The 14,435-nt window shown below is 46.4% G+C and overlaps 1 protein-coding gene across 2 annotated transcripts in view; it reads right to left on the bottom strand.

The window, feature by feature from the left end:
* NINJ2 (ninjurin 2) overlaps positions 1–14,435 on the bottom strand; it is a 46,175-nt gene that overhangs the window by 487 nt on the left and 31,253 nt on the right. The window contains exons 2-3 of one of the 2 annotated variants that reach the window (XM_053943129.1): positions 2,288–2,519; positions 770–963 (exon numbers count right to left, since the gene is read on the bottom strand). In XM_053943129.1, the coding sequence (XP_053799104.1) occupies positions 800–963; positions 2,288–2,519 (396 nt within the window). In that variant the 3' untranslated portion in view covers positions 770–799. The remainder of the gene's footprint in view (positions 1–769; positions 964–2,287; positions 2,520–14,435) is intronic. The other variant, XM_053943128.1, reaches the window with a different exon arrangement.

Genomic DNA, 14,435 nt, shown 5'->3' with positions numbered 1-14,435 from the left:
CTGCTCTTCAGCACTTGCCCCTCTCTGCATCCCAAACTGTCAGTGTTTCTATAGAGGCTTTTGGTCCTTGCATCAGTCCTCACCATAGCATGTGTCTGTTGAGCTTTCTTGTTGGCTGTTGCCCTGGTATGTTGTGTTTAAACTCTGTTTACCGGAGTAAACAATTTTGCAGGTCATGTAAACAAGATATATTAATTTTCCTTCTTGAGCTGAAGTGCTTTTGATTTAAGAACGTGTCATTCCCTCGCTGACGTGACATGGAAACCCAGCCATTTGGATGAACTCTTATTTACAGGGCTTCCTTGAAAATGAGCATTAGGTGCTTAAAACAGTCCCTTGCCAAACTACAGTGGCTGTTGTAAAGAGCTCTTCGCCCCCTGCCTTGCCTAGCACCTTCCTTTTATTCTGCTCAGATAGTGCTGCTGTCTTGGGATTCCTCCCAGAACACACCTAGTTTTCTTCCCCAGTGTCAGCTCCCATCCACAACTGCCACTCATATCTAGCATGAGCTCTGCAGCCTTCCAAAAACCACTTGCTGCTGATAAATCCCAGCAACTGTGATGTTTGGTGTTCTTGCTTTAGCGACCAAGTGAGGAGACCTCCTCCTCCTCCTCTGAGAGAATTTGTTCAATGGCCACAGGTTTTTGTGGGACAGCAACGTGCCTCTGGAAAGGCTTTGTTAATTTGTGCAGCTTTGCCTTCACCACCTTGCAGTGATGTTTTCTGAGACTGAGAGCCCTCCCAGGGGCTGGCAGTGATGGGAACTCACCCTTTCTTACCTGAGTCCATTGCCCATGAATTAATAAGGTCCAAAATTCCTGGAAGGGTAGAGGCCAGTCTTCTGCACCCCAAAGGCTGTGATGAAGATGTTGAGGATGACTGTGATGAAGATGAGAGCTGTGGCAGCGTTGTTGAGTATATTCAGGCGGGGTTGCTTTGCAATATCATTCAGGTTCAAACGAGCTGTGCAATGCAATGCAAAAAGAAAAAGGAGTTTGCAGACTGAGTCCAAGTCCACCAGTTCCTGCAAGCCTCCCCTGCCTCGTAAATGTTCATGGTGCTTCTGAGTGCTGAGGCCACAGAGCAGAGGGAGTAGTCACAGGAATGCTACAGGAGCCACAGCTTGCTCCAGGGTGACATAGAAGGCTGGAGCAGAGAAAAAAATCATCTTGTGTTGATTTTTTGGCAAAATTCTTCATTTTGCCATGGAGGTGCCAAAGCCCTGCAATGGCCTAAATAGGCTCTAAACAGGCAAGTTACTGTTGCACACTAGCCAGACACATGCCGTGGTCCCCCCAACACTGCCTGGCCGTGGGACACGTTGAGGGCAGGCTGTGGGACACGGGAGACAAGAACAACAATGCTCTGCTTGCACTGGGAAGCCAGTTCCTCCCTAACACCCAGACGTCACCTGTGTGGTGACACAGCTATCAGGCCTGGGTACATGAATGGGGTCAGTCCTGGCTGATAGACATTGATGCCTTCAGACACAGCAATACCCTGGTTACCAGGGCTGTCTGGCCAATAAGCCTTGCAAACAGCAGCCACGTCGTGGTCCCTTGTCCCCTTTCTCCTCCCAGCTGGCTCCAGCCATCACAGCTGCCACCAGGAAAAGCTGTGGTGTGTATGACAGGGGAAGGAATATGTCACAGATTTTCCAGAGCCTCCAATCCTCTGTCCCCCATAAAAACCCATGTAGGATATTCAGGAAAAGGCAGAATTTTGCAGGTTTTTAATACTGGGAATCCATTGGAGACTGAAATACAGCAACTCCTGTATCAGATGGAGCACTGGGCAAGCACCAGCAAACCAATGCTGGTGTTAATGTACTGTCTGTAAGCCACTAGGAAAACTGTGTGATTGGCTAAATGTGAGGTTAAATGTAGGGAATACCTCTGCCAAAATTGTTTTGTTAAGTCCCAGACGAAGTAAGATATAAAATACAGCTAAAATGTAGTGTCTGCAAGAGCTGCATGAAGGAACACAAAACAGTAGGGGCAGCAAGAGGCCCCTCTTGGCCAAATCCCCTCTTTCACTGGGATAGGGGGTCAGCAGTGGGAAAGTGAAGGCAGAGTTTTGCTCAGAGATGTGCAAACGAGAAACAACCCACCCACCATTCTGAGTAGCACTGACCGCCCTACCACCCACATCCAGCCCCGGATGGAGACAGAGGGCAATGGTTTGGGGGAAGAAGCTTCTCCCTTCCATCCCCACGCCAGCCCATCTACAGGGTACCCTGCCCCTGCAGCACCCTGCAAGGGTGCACGCGCCTCAGTGGCCACCTTACCAGTGATGATAAGGAGAATCCCAATCATGACCTGGAAGAAGAGGGAGATGCTGATGAGCACGATGAGGGTGGCGTAGTACTGGAAGGAGGTCCCCTGCTCCAGCACAGCTTTGAGCTGCGTGACGTTGGCCATGAACAGCGCCACGTCCAGCATGCTCTCTGCCACGCTCTTCTTGGTCGCGTAGTGGTTGATGTTCATCGGCCCGTTGATCCGGAGGTGAGGATTCACGCCCTGGGGAGACAGGAGGAATCACTAAACATTGCATTGCTAAACCAACAGACACACCTGTGTCCAATGGGATGCTGTCTTCTCCCTGGGGTTTATCTAGAAAGCCTGGGAAAGAGCCAAAGTTGCATGTTTTAAAAGTGTTGAGAGAGTTGCCCAGTTTCCCCTCACAGTTGCCTCGTGGTATTAATAGGCACAAGATACTTGCTGTGATCAAGAGCTCAGCAAGGTTAAAAAAAAAAAAACAAACCAGGCATTTTTGTGGAAAACAAGCTTATCCAGAGTTACAATAATGTAGATTATCCAAAAGCTGGGGATTTTGCAAGCAATATTAAATTATCTTCCTTCAGGGCATAGACAAGACTCAAACTTACAGGGGATTAGAGACAGATCTTCTCTTTGGGTTGGGTGTTGTGTTTAATATCATTACCAATGATCTGGATGGGAGGATGGAGTGCACCCTCAGTTAGCAGGCAACACCAAGCTGGGTGGGAGTGCTGACCTGCTGGAGGGTAGAGGGTAGATCCCTCTGTAGAGGGATCTGCAGGGGCTGGACCAAGGGACTGAGGCCAGTTGTGTGAGGTTGAGCAAGATGAAGAGCTGGGTCCTGCACCTGGGTCACAACAACTCAGTGAAGCACTACACACTTGGGGAAGAGAGGCTGGAAGGCTGCCTGGCAGAAAAGGACCTGGAGATGCCAGCTGAATATGAGCCGTCAGTGTGCCCAGGTAGCCAAGAAGGCCAATGACATCCTGGCCTGTATCATAAACAGTGTGGCCAGCAGGACCAGGGAAGGGATCATCCCCCTGTACTGGGCATTGGTGAGGCTGCACCTCAAATCCTGGGTTCGGTTTTTGTCCCTTCACAATCCAAAAAGGACACTGAGGTGCTGGAGCAAGTCCAGAGATGATGGGCAATGGAGCTGGTGAAGGGTCTGCAGAGTAAATAATATGAGGAACAGCTGAGGGAGCTGGGGGTGTTCAGCCTGGAGAAGAGAAGGCTCAGGAGGGACCTTGTTCCTCTCTACACTATCTGAAAGGAGGCTGTAGCCAGGTGGGGGGCAGTCTCTTCTCCCAAGTAACAAGCAATACTAACAAGATAAAACGGCCTCAAGCTGCATCAGGAGAGGTTTAGACTGGGTATTAGGAAAAATCTCTTTTCAACAAAAGGCTTGTAAGACACTGGAACAGGCTGCCCAGGGAAATGGTTGAGTCACCATCCCTGGAGGAATTCAAAAGACATGCAGATGTGGCCCTTAGAGACATGGATTAGTGGTGGCCTTGGCAGTATTAGATTAGTGACTGGACTTGATGACCTTAAAGGTCTTTTCCAACATAAGCAATTCTATGATTCTGTGACTGTCAGTGGCTGGGCTTTATACCTCCTCTGAACAACTTTTGCTGGCTTATGTCTTACACAAGATGCTAAAGCAAATTAAATAGTCCATGGGTTTGTTTCTGAAACCAAGTGTTTCTTCAAAGTGTCAGGCTCTGAAATGCAACAAGAAGAGGGGTGGGATGCATCACACCTAACCTTAATTAATCATTCAGGCGGGGTTTTTTTGGCAGTGGAAGGAAACAGCTGTTTACGAAAGCCAAATCAGCTGGTTGCCCTTGTTATAGATAGGTAATGTGATGGATTGGCTCTTGCAATTAAGGGATGAAAATTGTATATATCTTAAAAGAAGTTTTATTGATATGTAGTTATGTTATCATAGCCTTGTTGTTTAGACATCCTCTGTTCTCCCCATGGTCCCCTTCCCCCCTTGGTATTGTTACCACCACACAGCCTTGGTTGTGAAAGACTCGAGAAGGGAGGCATGCCCCTTGCATGGGATGGGAAAAGCTTGTTGTTAGGAGGTGCAGCATGACAACCCCTCACCTCCAATCAAGCTGCAAGAAGGTCTCCACCAATGGATGGTGAAGAGTTTACAGAGAGACTTTGGGAGGGGCTGGGGTTGGCTGATGCGACCCCCAAGGATGTAAAAGGTGGAGCAGCCGTTTTGTAGATGAGCACATGGCAGTTTGGTTCCAGGCTCCCAGTGCTGCAATCATTCCTTATTCAGTCTTCTGTTGTATTTTTGTTAGAGCTTAATAAACCTTTGAAATCTTAAAAGTGAGTGTCATTTCTCACACCCTCAACTGTTGGAACCCAGGGCACAAGGGATGTTTCTCTGCCTGTTCTGAGAAGTCCTGATCCCCAGGAGAACACTGCTTTTAACCTTCATCCATGGAGAAAGCTTCCAAGACTTTGGAATGAATTGGAACCTACGAGTGTGTGAAATAGATAGTAGTATAGTTTATCACAGGGTGAAAAACTTAGAGCTTTGGGGTTTTACTATGGAGGTAGATAGAAGACAAGATGGAGGATTTTGGGCATTGTCTGATCTCCTTCTTGTTCTTCATCTACTCCATTTTCTGCAGCGCTGGTGGCACAGAGTGATTGGTTAGAAAGAGCCGCAACGCAGATGTTGTGTGAACAAATAATTAGTTATTGGTAGAAAGGTAGAAATAAAATACATTCTAAGAGTTAATTGGACAAAATAGTTTTAAAAGACCTTGAACCTGTGTGTCTTGTGACTTTTGGTGCCTTTCTCTTTGTATGCTAAGTCTGGTATGTAGATGACATGCTGAACTGTTAATAAGAGAAAAATAAACAACAACCTGAAGTCTCTCAATCCTAGCACAGAACTTTTTAGGGGTCTCCCCATCAGGGGATCCTCAGGGAGGCCTCCACACTCAACCTAATTGCAAGGTGTAGGTAATTTGGCTGCTTTTAGCCATCCATTGTTAAGTGAGTTCATCTGTTGCTCTCTTGACCCAAGTTATTAAAAAAAACAACTCAAAAAAAAAGAGGGTGATAGTTTTCCATTCACCCAGAGCATCACAACTGGAAATAAACCACCAGCAAAGGCAACAGTTGCAAGAGATTTAGATGTATCTGCAAAAAACTGTGCTCCTCTTTCTTAAAAAGAAAGAAAAACAACAATTCCATGTATCAGAGAGGCTTCAGTTCTGAGTAATTGGCTTCCTGTCAGCTGCAGTAAGACCAGCAGCCTTGTCCTCAGCATTGCCTGATGGGTTACCCTTTAAAACCAGGGGTAAGGGCCAGCCTGTGCCTCTTTTGCTCAGGAAAGGGGGAGATATTTCTCTGGGTGCACACTGGAAGTGCCTACATTCAATGGTGAGTTCTGTTTTGCTCCTTTTGTACCAGATAAAGTAGAGAATGTAATCTTTCCTGCAAGCTCTAGGCAGGTCACTGGGGAAGGACCATGGCTCGTGTGTTATGCTGTGACCTTGGGTCTCTGTGGGCAGCCCTGGGTAAGAGTGGCTTGCTTTGATTTGGGAAAGTGGGAACAAAGCCAGTGATCCTGGGAGAGCAGTGTGTGTGGGGTGTGTCTGATGCTGAAACTGGGGTGAATTTTGGAAGGGGGCTGTGGCCCCAGTCCAGTGGTCACCCTGATGTGACAAAGACATGTATGACTATGTGAGCGGGAAAGGCTGTGTCTGTTTTGAACCATTGGTGAACTGTGATCCCTAACAAAGAGCCAGCTTGGGGTAGGAAAGGGCTTTTGGTTTGGTTGGGTTTTTTTTTTAATATGATAGCTCAAAGCATTTAATTCTTACAGTTTCTGACAGTGACATTCCTGTGGTTACGTGGCTCCTTTGCAAGACCTATATTTCTTGCTCTGGAAGGTAGAAGGTGAAAGATACTGGAAGGAAGTAAAAGTAGAAGTCTAAAGAACTGGTAAAAACTCCAAGGCTGTGTGTAGGTGTTTGAGACTTAAATAGTACAGTGTGGTGTCAGGGGCAGAATACAGGCATCTTGAGGAAAGGAGGCCAGCAAAAGGTCATGTTCTGTGAATGCATTTTAAAAACCTGTCTTGAGGGACTGCTCCTCCTTGGATGACTTAAAAAACATGTGATCCTATTGGAACAGAGAGGAACTAATACCAAATTGTGCAGGGTTGGTGATTTGATCCCTCTCATGTGCTGTTTTCCTTATTCCTGAAGAATCAGCCCCCCTCCTTGCAGCATCACAAGGCTGAGCATTGATAGTTTATCTCTGTGTAATGATGAGTTAAGGGTTTGAGAACAAGGGCGCTGTACAAACAGGGCAGAGCTGCTGTTAAATGAGTGACTGGTACCAGGAGGCTGAGACATCTGTTTCTGGCTGCTTACGTGGAGAAAAATAAAGCAAGTCAGGAGCTTTTTGTTGAATAAAAGCACATCCTTCTTTTGAGCTGCCTTTATGTTCCTTTACCTGGAGTGTGAAATGGGGCAGAGTTGCAACGCCCTGAGCTCTGTGTCCCAGATGGTCAGGCAGTGAAAATAGACAGCTTTGACATGAACTTTTCTCACATGGATGAGTGTGAGAGCATGTTCCCATCTGGGACATGAAAACACCGGCAGGTGCTTCCCTCCTATGTGGAGCAACTGGAACTGGAAAACCTTCCCAATGGAAAAGGTGTGACTCCAGATTCAAAAGTTCTGTCAGTCCAGGCAGATTCAAAGTTCTGTCAGTCCAGGCAGATCCAGAAGGATCTCCAAAAGGTTAATGGATGATGGAAGTTGGACACTAAACTTGAGTCTGGGTAGCTGAAGATTTGTGCTGGGCAGCCCCCAAACACCCACCTGGCTACAGCCTCCTCTCAGGCAGTTGTAGAGAGATTTAAGGTCCCTCCTGAGCCTCCTCTTCTCCAGGCTGAACAGCCCCAGCTCCCTCAGCCACTCCTCATCATATCTGTGCTCTAGTCCCTTCACCAGTTTCATGGCCCTTCTCTTGAAACACTCCAGCACGTGGCACATGACTCCTTATGATGCAAGGAAAAGTTACAGAGATCCAGTTTTTTTATGGATTTGGCCCTCAGTGTTCCACCTGAAGAATGGAAGCCTGATGTCTCAAATAAGGAGAGGCTTAAACAAACCAGGAGTCTTCAGAGACCTGGATTTGGATTAATGCTGGAGGAGGGATTTGATTGGGATGCCGGTGCCATAACTGCCACCCGTGAACCAATGTTTGTGGGGTGTGAATGCATGGCTGTGACACTTTTCTTGAGCTGCCAGAACGCACACAAAGCTTTCCAAAGACCATTTCTGCTTTTGCTTTCTTTAAAGTTCAGTCCTATAAACTCCTACAGCTCAGGAGCTGATTCACAAGCAGCTTGGGTTTCCCTGTAGGAGGATTGCCCAGGCAGCTGTAGAAGGTTATGTGGTATCACTGAGGAGATTCAATTATTCCCTTTTGGCAAACAGAGCCCTAAGTGGAGTCACAGAACATACCTGAAGGCTCACCAAAATGATTTATGCCACCAGGCTAGAGCTGGTGACTTTCTAGTCACTTTGGAAGGATTCCCTTTAGGAAAGGGGAGATCATTGTCTTTTCTTCTCTGTAATGTATCAAAGAGCTGGATCTGGCAGTCAGACACCAAGCCCATCTTGAAAGCAGTTTGCAGAGCCAGCACATCTGCTGGAAACAGCACTTTTGTCCCAAGAGGGGGCTCTATCACTATTGCCCACTTACTAAGAGTAGGGAAATTAGGACCTGAACAATTCCATCCCAATCATACAGCAGTGCTGGATGAACTGGTGTTGGAGCTACTTTCCTGTGTCCTATTTCTGGAAGTTTTATCTTTCCCTATGAGGCAGCCTCTCTCCCTGCAAAGGCTCTGCTGGCTTCAGTCTGACCCCAGGCAAATCCCCTTTCCTTTTTCTCTTGTGTAAACTGTGGCACAGCAATACAGATCCCCTCAGGGACTGAGTGAGGCACCCATCTATGTTTTCTAAGTCAAAGGCTTAATTCTTATTCAAAAGTGTGTGTGCACAGATATTTAACTCCCACTTCTATTTTTATTTTTAATTTTTGTAGGAATTCTTATGGAAAGAAGGATCAATATCACTGCAAAAAAATAATGGATTTTTTTTTAATTTCTTTTTCAACTTTTCCTCTGGTTTTGCTGTAGGGAGCTCTCAGGTCTCCAGGCCTGTGAAATCAGACTCTAGTACCAGAAGGTATGCTGAGCTCCACTGCTCACTGAAACTACCTGAAAAATTTCCACTAAAATTAGTTTTCAAGAGTAATTCTTTGGGGTTTTCATCCATTTATTTTTACAAGAAATAGCTACTCTCTTCTGTAAACTTTTGGAGGAGCTTCATCTAAATATTTCTTTCAAAGCTGGCAGATTTTGGGTCAAGGGGAGCACAAACCTTTTCTAAATTTTCTTGGACAATTTCTACAAAATCCACAGTTTACTTGTCACATTTTTCAGATTAGGAGGAAAAGGAATTAGAGAGCAGATCTAATTGCAAATCTCTGTGTACTCTGTGGGTTTTGTGACCCTATCCCCAGGGGAGAACAGCCTGAAAGAGGCAGTGGAACAGCATGAGGCTCCCCAGCATAAGAATGATAATCTTTATGGAAGCACTCTGTCAGAGGGCGATATCTGAGTAGGAACTGCATTATTGGCCATTCCTTCCAAGGGAAATGCTGGAGAATGCCAAAGAAAACAGACACAAATGTAGGCCACGCTCTCAGAGGGGTGAGCACAGAGACGGCCACCATGGGGATCTTGGCCATGAATAGCCAGCCACACACAGCATCAGGCACCAGGAAAAACCCAGGGAATGTTTCCCCAGCATTGGCCAGTCAGCACCTTCAGAAATACTTTGTAAGCGTTGGCTGGTGGAGGTGAAAGCACACTGACAGTCACCATCATCTTGCAGAGCAGGAGAGGAGCACAGTCCCCTTTCTGTGAGAAGAAAGGGGGATTAAAGCCTGGCCCTCAATCAATGCTTCTGCTTCTAAGGGCACAGTTATTAGCTACTCTCTTTCCCAAGGGAAGCTCATTCCCTGCAGCTTCTGACCAGTTCACCTGGGATGAAGGGAGCAGATTTTAACATTTTTAGCCTACATGCCCAGGCACAGAGAGCAGCAGCAGTGGGAAGAGTGGTGATGGCCAGACGCCTGCTCCCCTGATGGGTTGGGATTCCCTTGCAGAGTTTTGTGTGGCAGCTCATGGGTGAGGAAGCAGGTCTGTGCACGGCCACACGTGTGCAAGAGAAGAGACACCCAAGGAGTATTTGGGTCTGTACTAACTACATTGTGAACTTGGTGAGGCAAAGGCTGTTTTTCTCCAGTTTGGCACAACAGCAAGTATCCTGGCTGCTTTCCATAAACAGAAGTAATAGTAAACCTCATCGTGGATACTGCAGGCAGAAGGAAAACTGAGTGTTCAGGGCCAGTCCCCCCTCCTCAGCCCCTGTGGAGGCTCTTGGCTAGTCCAGTTGTGCTTAGGGATTTTCTCCTTTTAATGTAGCTATCAGTTCTGCTCACCAGGGGTCCTGTTTAGAGCCAAGTGTTGTGTTGCCTTCAGTTCATATTGCATAAATCACAGAAAATAAATCAGAGGTGCTTTCCTAGTATCTGTCCTCATGTATCAGTCTGGTCCTGATGGAGATCTATCTCTGAGGTGTCCTTACACTTCTGTAACAGGTCACTGCTGAATTTAACAGAGAACCCCTTGACACTAACTGTTCTCCAGCCAAAAAGTGACTTCCAGGAGCTGGGAGCCAGTGGCCCTTCAGAAGCGAAAGCCTAGGCAAGTGGCAGGCACAGATTCCATGGACTTGGCAAGCACTGTTTGTGTTCTGTGGTCTACCAAACTTGGTCTTTCCATTTGCTTTGTCTGCCTCCTGTGTTTCATCTCATACCTGCAACTAAACCTGCTGAGGTCTCTTGGGCAGAGATGTCACACAGGGCAGCATTTAGGCCCCTCGTCCTTGAGCCGGGGCTTGCCAAAGGAGGGCACCTCTGTCGCTCAGGGATGAAGGCGCCGCTGGGTGAGGCTGCCAGCAGAGCCTGTCCAATTTCCCCAGCTGAAAGGGTGACTACAGCGCTCTCTACTCTCCCTGCAGCTCCTGGAATGAGGCAGCCAGGGCAGGACGCTGACAGCAAAACCCAGCCCCGCTTGGAGCTGCAGGGTCGGGAGTGAGAGGGGCAGCCGGGCATCCCTGGCCGTGGCTGGCAGGGGAGGGGAGCGGGGTGAGTTTCGGGACAGCGGAGCCCCGGAGGGCCGGGCGCTCTCCGTGCCCTTGCCCTGCGGCTGACAGGGCACGGACAGGACAGGGCACGGACAGGACAGGGCACGGACAGGACACGGACACGGCGCTCGGCTCCGCTCCTCGCCCGGCTGCGGCACTCGCAGCCTGCAGAGACCTGCCTGCCGCTCTGCTCTTCAGCTCTGCCTTTCCGCGCTTCTCCTCAGCTCTCATTCATCCCGCAGACCCTCTCTGCCCCTCTGCATTTTCAGTTCAGCTCCTCCTCTTTTCCTTCATTCTCTCCTTTTCCATTCCTTTCTCGCTCCGTGCCTTTTATCTTATCTATCTTTCACGCTTTTTTCCTGCTATCGAGCTTTTCAGCTTTGTGCACCTCCTTTCTGGGTTGCTGTCCCCTTGCTCTCCCCACTCCTCTCCCTCTTTGGCACTCTGTGCTGCTGTCTGGCAAGTTTCTTGAATCTGTTCACTCTGACGCCACTCGAGGCTTCCTATGCTACAGGGCAACATAAATTATGTATCACTCAAATAGCTGTCTTACCAAATCTATATTAAACTCCCTTGTTAAGTATATTTATGATACTGAATTGAAGGGATCCAGGAATCGACTGGCAGGCTGCAGGGCTGAGCTGGAATACAAGATAATTTTTCTTTTGCAGTAGGTGGGATGAGGACAAAGCAGGAAGGGTGGTGGCAGTGCTGGAGGAGCCTTCATCCATGGATTAGGAGCAGTTTGTGAGTTTGGGGCTCAAGAATTGAGCCAATTGCTTGGCACCAGCAATCACAATGTGCTGATGCATGATCTCTGTTGAACAGAAGCAATTGGGTGTGTATGTGTATGGGGGGGACAGCTCTTTGAATATATGGAATTGGGAGTGCACTCAAAAGGATTAGTGGGAACAATTATTTCCAAAGTCAGGATATAGAAGCTGGAGCCTATTCAAGTCACTAGTGTTTTATCCCAGTGTTTTTTGGAGAGGAAAAAAAACAAAAGGGGGCAGGGGAAGACTAAAAACAGCTTTAGAAGAAAAAATTCAAAGTAGGTTACCAGAGAAAATGAGTTTATAAAAAATGGAAGAGCAGCTGGGAGGCACAACAGTAACTACTGCATTGTGCTTACAAAGCTAAACACGTTAAGATGAATAAATCCCTAAGCTGGATAGCTTATGGCCCAAAATATTAAGAAAAGCTGGGTCTGATTGCAGGCTGCTGCCAGATCCAAGGAGCAAATGTGTTCATATAAATCATTTTAATTCAAAACATTCATAAAGCAAGGTCCTAAAACTGATCTCCTTCCAAGTCTAAGCGTGTTTGTATCCAATGTTGAGGGGTCAGGTTGATTTCTAAAATGGAGAGAACATAGTAACAGCTGTACTGGATCAGACCAGAGGTCCAGTTCCCCTCTGACTGTGGTTTGTAGCAGATGTTTGAGGAGCAGAGGAGAAAAATTTTCGAATGGGACAAGCATATAGCAATGGTACCTTGTGACCTGTAACTCTGTATTTAGAACTGCTCCAGCCCTGGCCTGATGTTGTTTTTTCATATGAGGTAGCCCAAGGTTAATTAGTCATTTGCCAGGTGGCTCAGGGCATCCTACTTGCTCTCCCTGGATTTTAGTTTTCCCTATCTGCGAATTAACACGAATCCTCATATGGGTGATGTGTAGGGTGAGAGAGGTGGGCAAGATCTCCTGTAGAAGCACAATATGTTCCTGTGTTGTGAACATAATCCACCTGGACTGATTTTGTCATGCAGGGAAGCCCCTGAAGCTGATGGAATCAGGTAGGTGATTTTCTCATTCCCAAGACAGCTCTTGAACAAGTAAGTGGTAGCTCTGAAAGGGTCTGCCAGTCTGGTGGGAAAGCTTTACAGGGTCAGAGTTACAAAGCAATGGAAATCACTCAGTAAAACATGCCTTAGAGGCCTCGAGGTGTTCCCTTCTAAGCAGCTGAGGTTGAGCTTTTGTCCCTGTGAGCCTGTGAGCAGGTTAAGTGGTCAGTACCATGGCTCTTTGCTCCTCTCAGCTCTCAGGAAGAATTGCCACTGCAGTTCAGGTCAAGAAGGAGCTGCCACAGTTGCAGAGGCAGGGGATGTGTCCCACAAGGAGGGGATGCTTCTATTTTCAGAATCAAGTGGCATCCAGACTCCTCATCACGCCATGGGTGTCCTGTTATGACAGGCAGAACACTTGCTTAAGAGCACACAGGCAGCCTGCAACAGAAGTAACCCAGAATCTGATCCAATTTTTCTGACAGATGCAGCATTACCTCCCTTCCTTCAGACTGCAGCTTCCTGAGACCTTGCTCACTGTTGGAACCGAAAAACCCCCCACTCTGCCTCTTCCTTTCCATTTTTCCTCTTTCATTGGTACATGCTGTGTCTTTTGGGGGCATTGTTTTGGGGGTGACTGTGCACAGGAAATGTTCAGGTTTGTCTGCAGTCTTGCTGCTCTTAGCTGAAGTTACATGAGTCTGAACCAACAGGAAAATCTAGATGAGGTTTTGTGCCAGAACCTGTATTTTTTGCCATATGAGACAGAAACATGAAGCAGACAGAACCTTGAGATGGAATTGCCTCACATCAAAAGGCACACACAAAAAAAAAAAAAAGAAAAAGGCTTCTAGTTGGTAAAACTGATATGAGAATAGACTATTAAGCTTTTAAAAAAGTGTGGGGGGGATTATTTAAATAGATAAATGGTTGGATGAGGCATAGTAACTGTTAACTGGCTGACCAAGGGAGCCTTTCTTATGTTCAGAGCAAAAGAAAAATGCAACACAACATGCACTCAAACCCTTGGATACAGAAGGAAAATCTGAAATTAGTGGATCCAGTGCTGTGTTGCTTTATAAGGGTTTAATAATTTGAAGGCTGGGCCAAGGCCCTGCCTTAGGATACAGTACAGTAAAGCTCATGGGGGAGGTTTAAGGTGGTTATAGAATGGAAGTTTTTCCCTGGTAACTAAAAATATTAAGTTTGGCTTCCCATTGTCTTCCTGGAGTTCTTTCAAGGGTGGGGTCATTCTGCTGTTTGGGTTTATAGCTTGCTATATTGACAGGATTCATAGGATGAGGTTGTTTATGCTTTTTCTTCTCATCCTCCAGTCCAGCTTGATGGTGCTGTAAGAGTTAGGCATGCTAAGTTCAGGGCAGTGATTTAATGTGTTATAAAAATGTTCATTGGTGTATCAGTACTTCAAACATAAATTGTGAGTTACTGTTGGGCAGAGATCAGAAGTGAAACAGCTGGTGGGCAGTGATATCTCCCACTTTGGAAAAATGGTACTGGGACTTCCCTGTTTGACTTCCACTGAGTTCAGTGGAAGTTAAACAATTAAAACATTTATTTTTGTCCATCTCAGCCTAAGTTCACAATGGTAAATTAAATTATACTCAAAAAGTGTGGCCCTGAAAGCATCATCATGAAGATATTTTGTTATCCTGTGCCTCTGCTAATACACTAACAATTTTTTTCCAGTGGATTATGAATTTGGCTATAACTATGACTAAAAAGGGTTATATGCCTTCTAGACAGGCATTCTAGGTTAGGAGGTATTGCAAAAGTGCATTGAATAATTTGGAAACTTCTCTGAGCAGCTGCACAGCAGGGATTGAAGTCTAAGGGCAAAGAGTTCAGAAACCATAATTCTTTGGTCTTCAAAGATACTAATGTAACTCATTTAAGATAGTGCTGGAAGGATCCATACAGTAAAAGAAATGCAGCAACCGTAGAGCTCTCTCTCATTTTCCTCCTATTAAATCTTAATTTTGTTTTAATTTTATGCTTTTGTATTGCATTTTAAATAATACACAAGACCCAGGACTAAGCAGTGGCTGGAAGGTAACAGTGAATATTGTTTACAACAAAGCTT

The sequence above is a fragment of the Vidua chalybeata genome, chromosome 5 (assembly GCF_026979565.1).
Source record: "Vidua chalybeata isolate OUT-0048 chromosome 5, bVidCha1 merged haplotype, whole genome shotgun sequence".
Taxonomy (NCBI): Eukaryota; Metazoa; Chordata; class Aves; order Passeriformes; family Viduidae; genus Vidua; species Vidua chalybeata.
The sequence above is the reverse complement of the archived record's forward strand: the minus strand, read 5'-3'. Positions and strand labels throughout refer to the sequence as shown.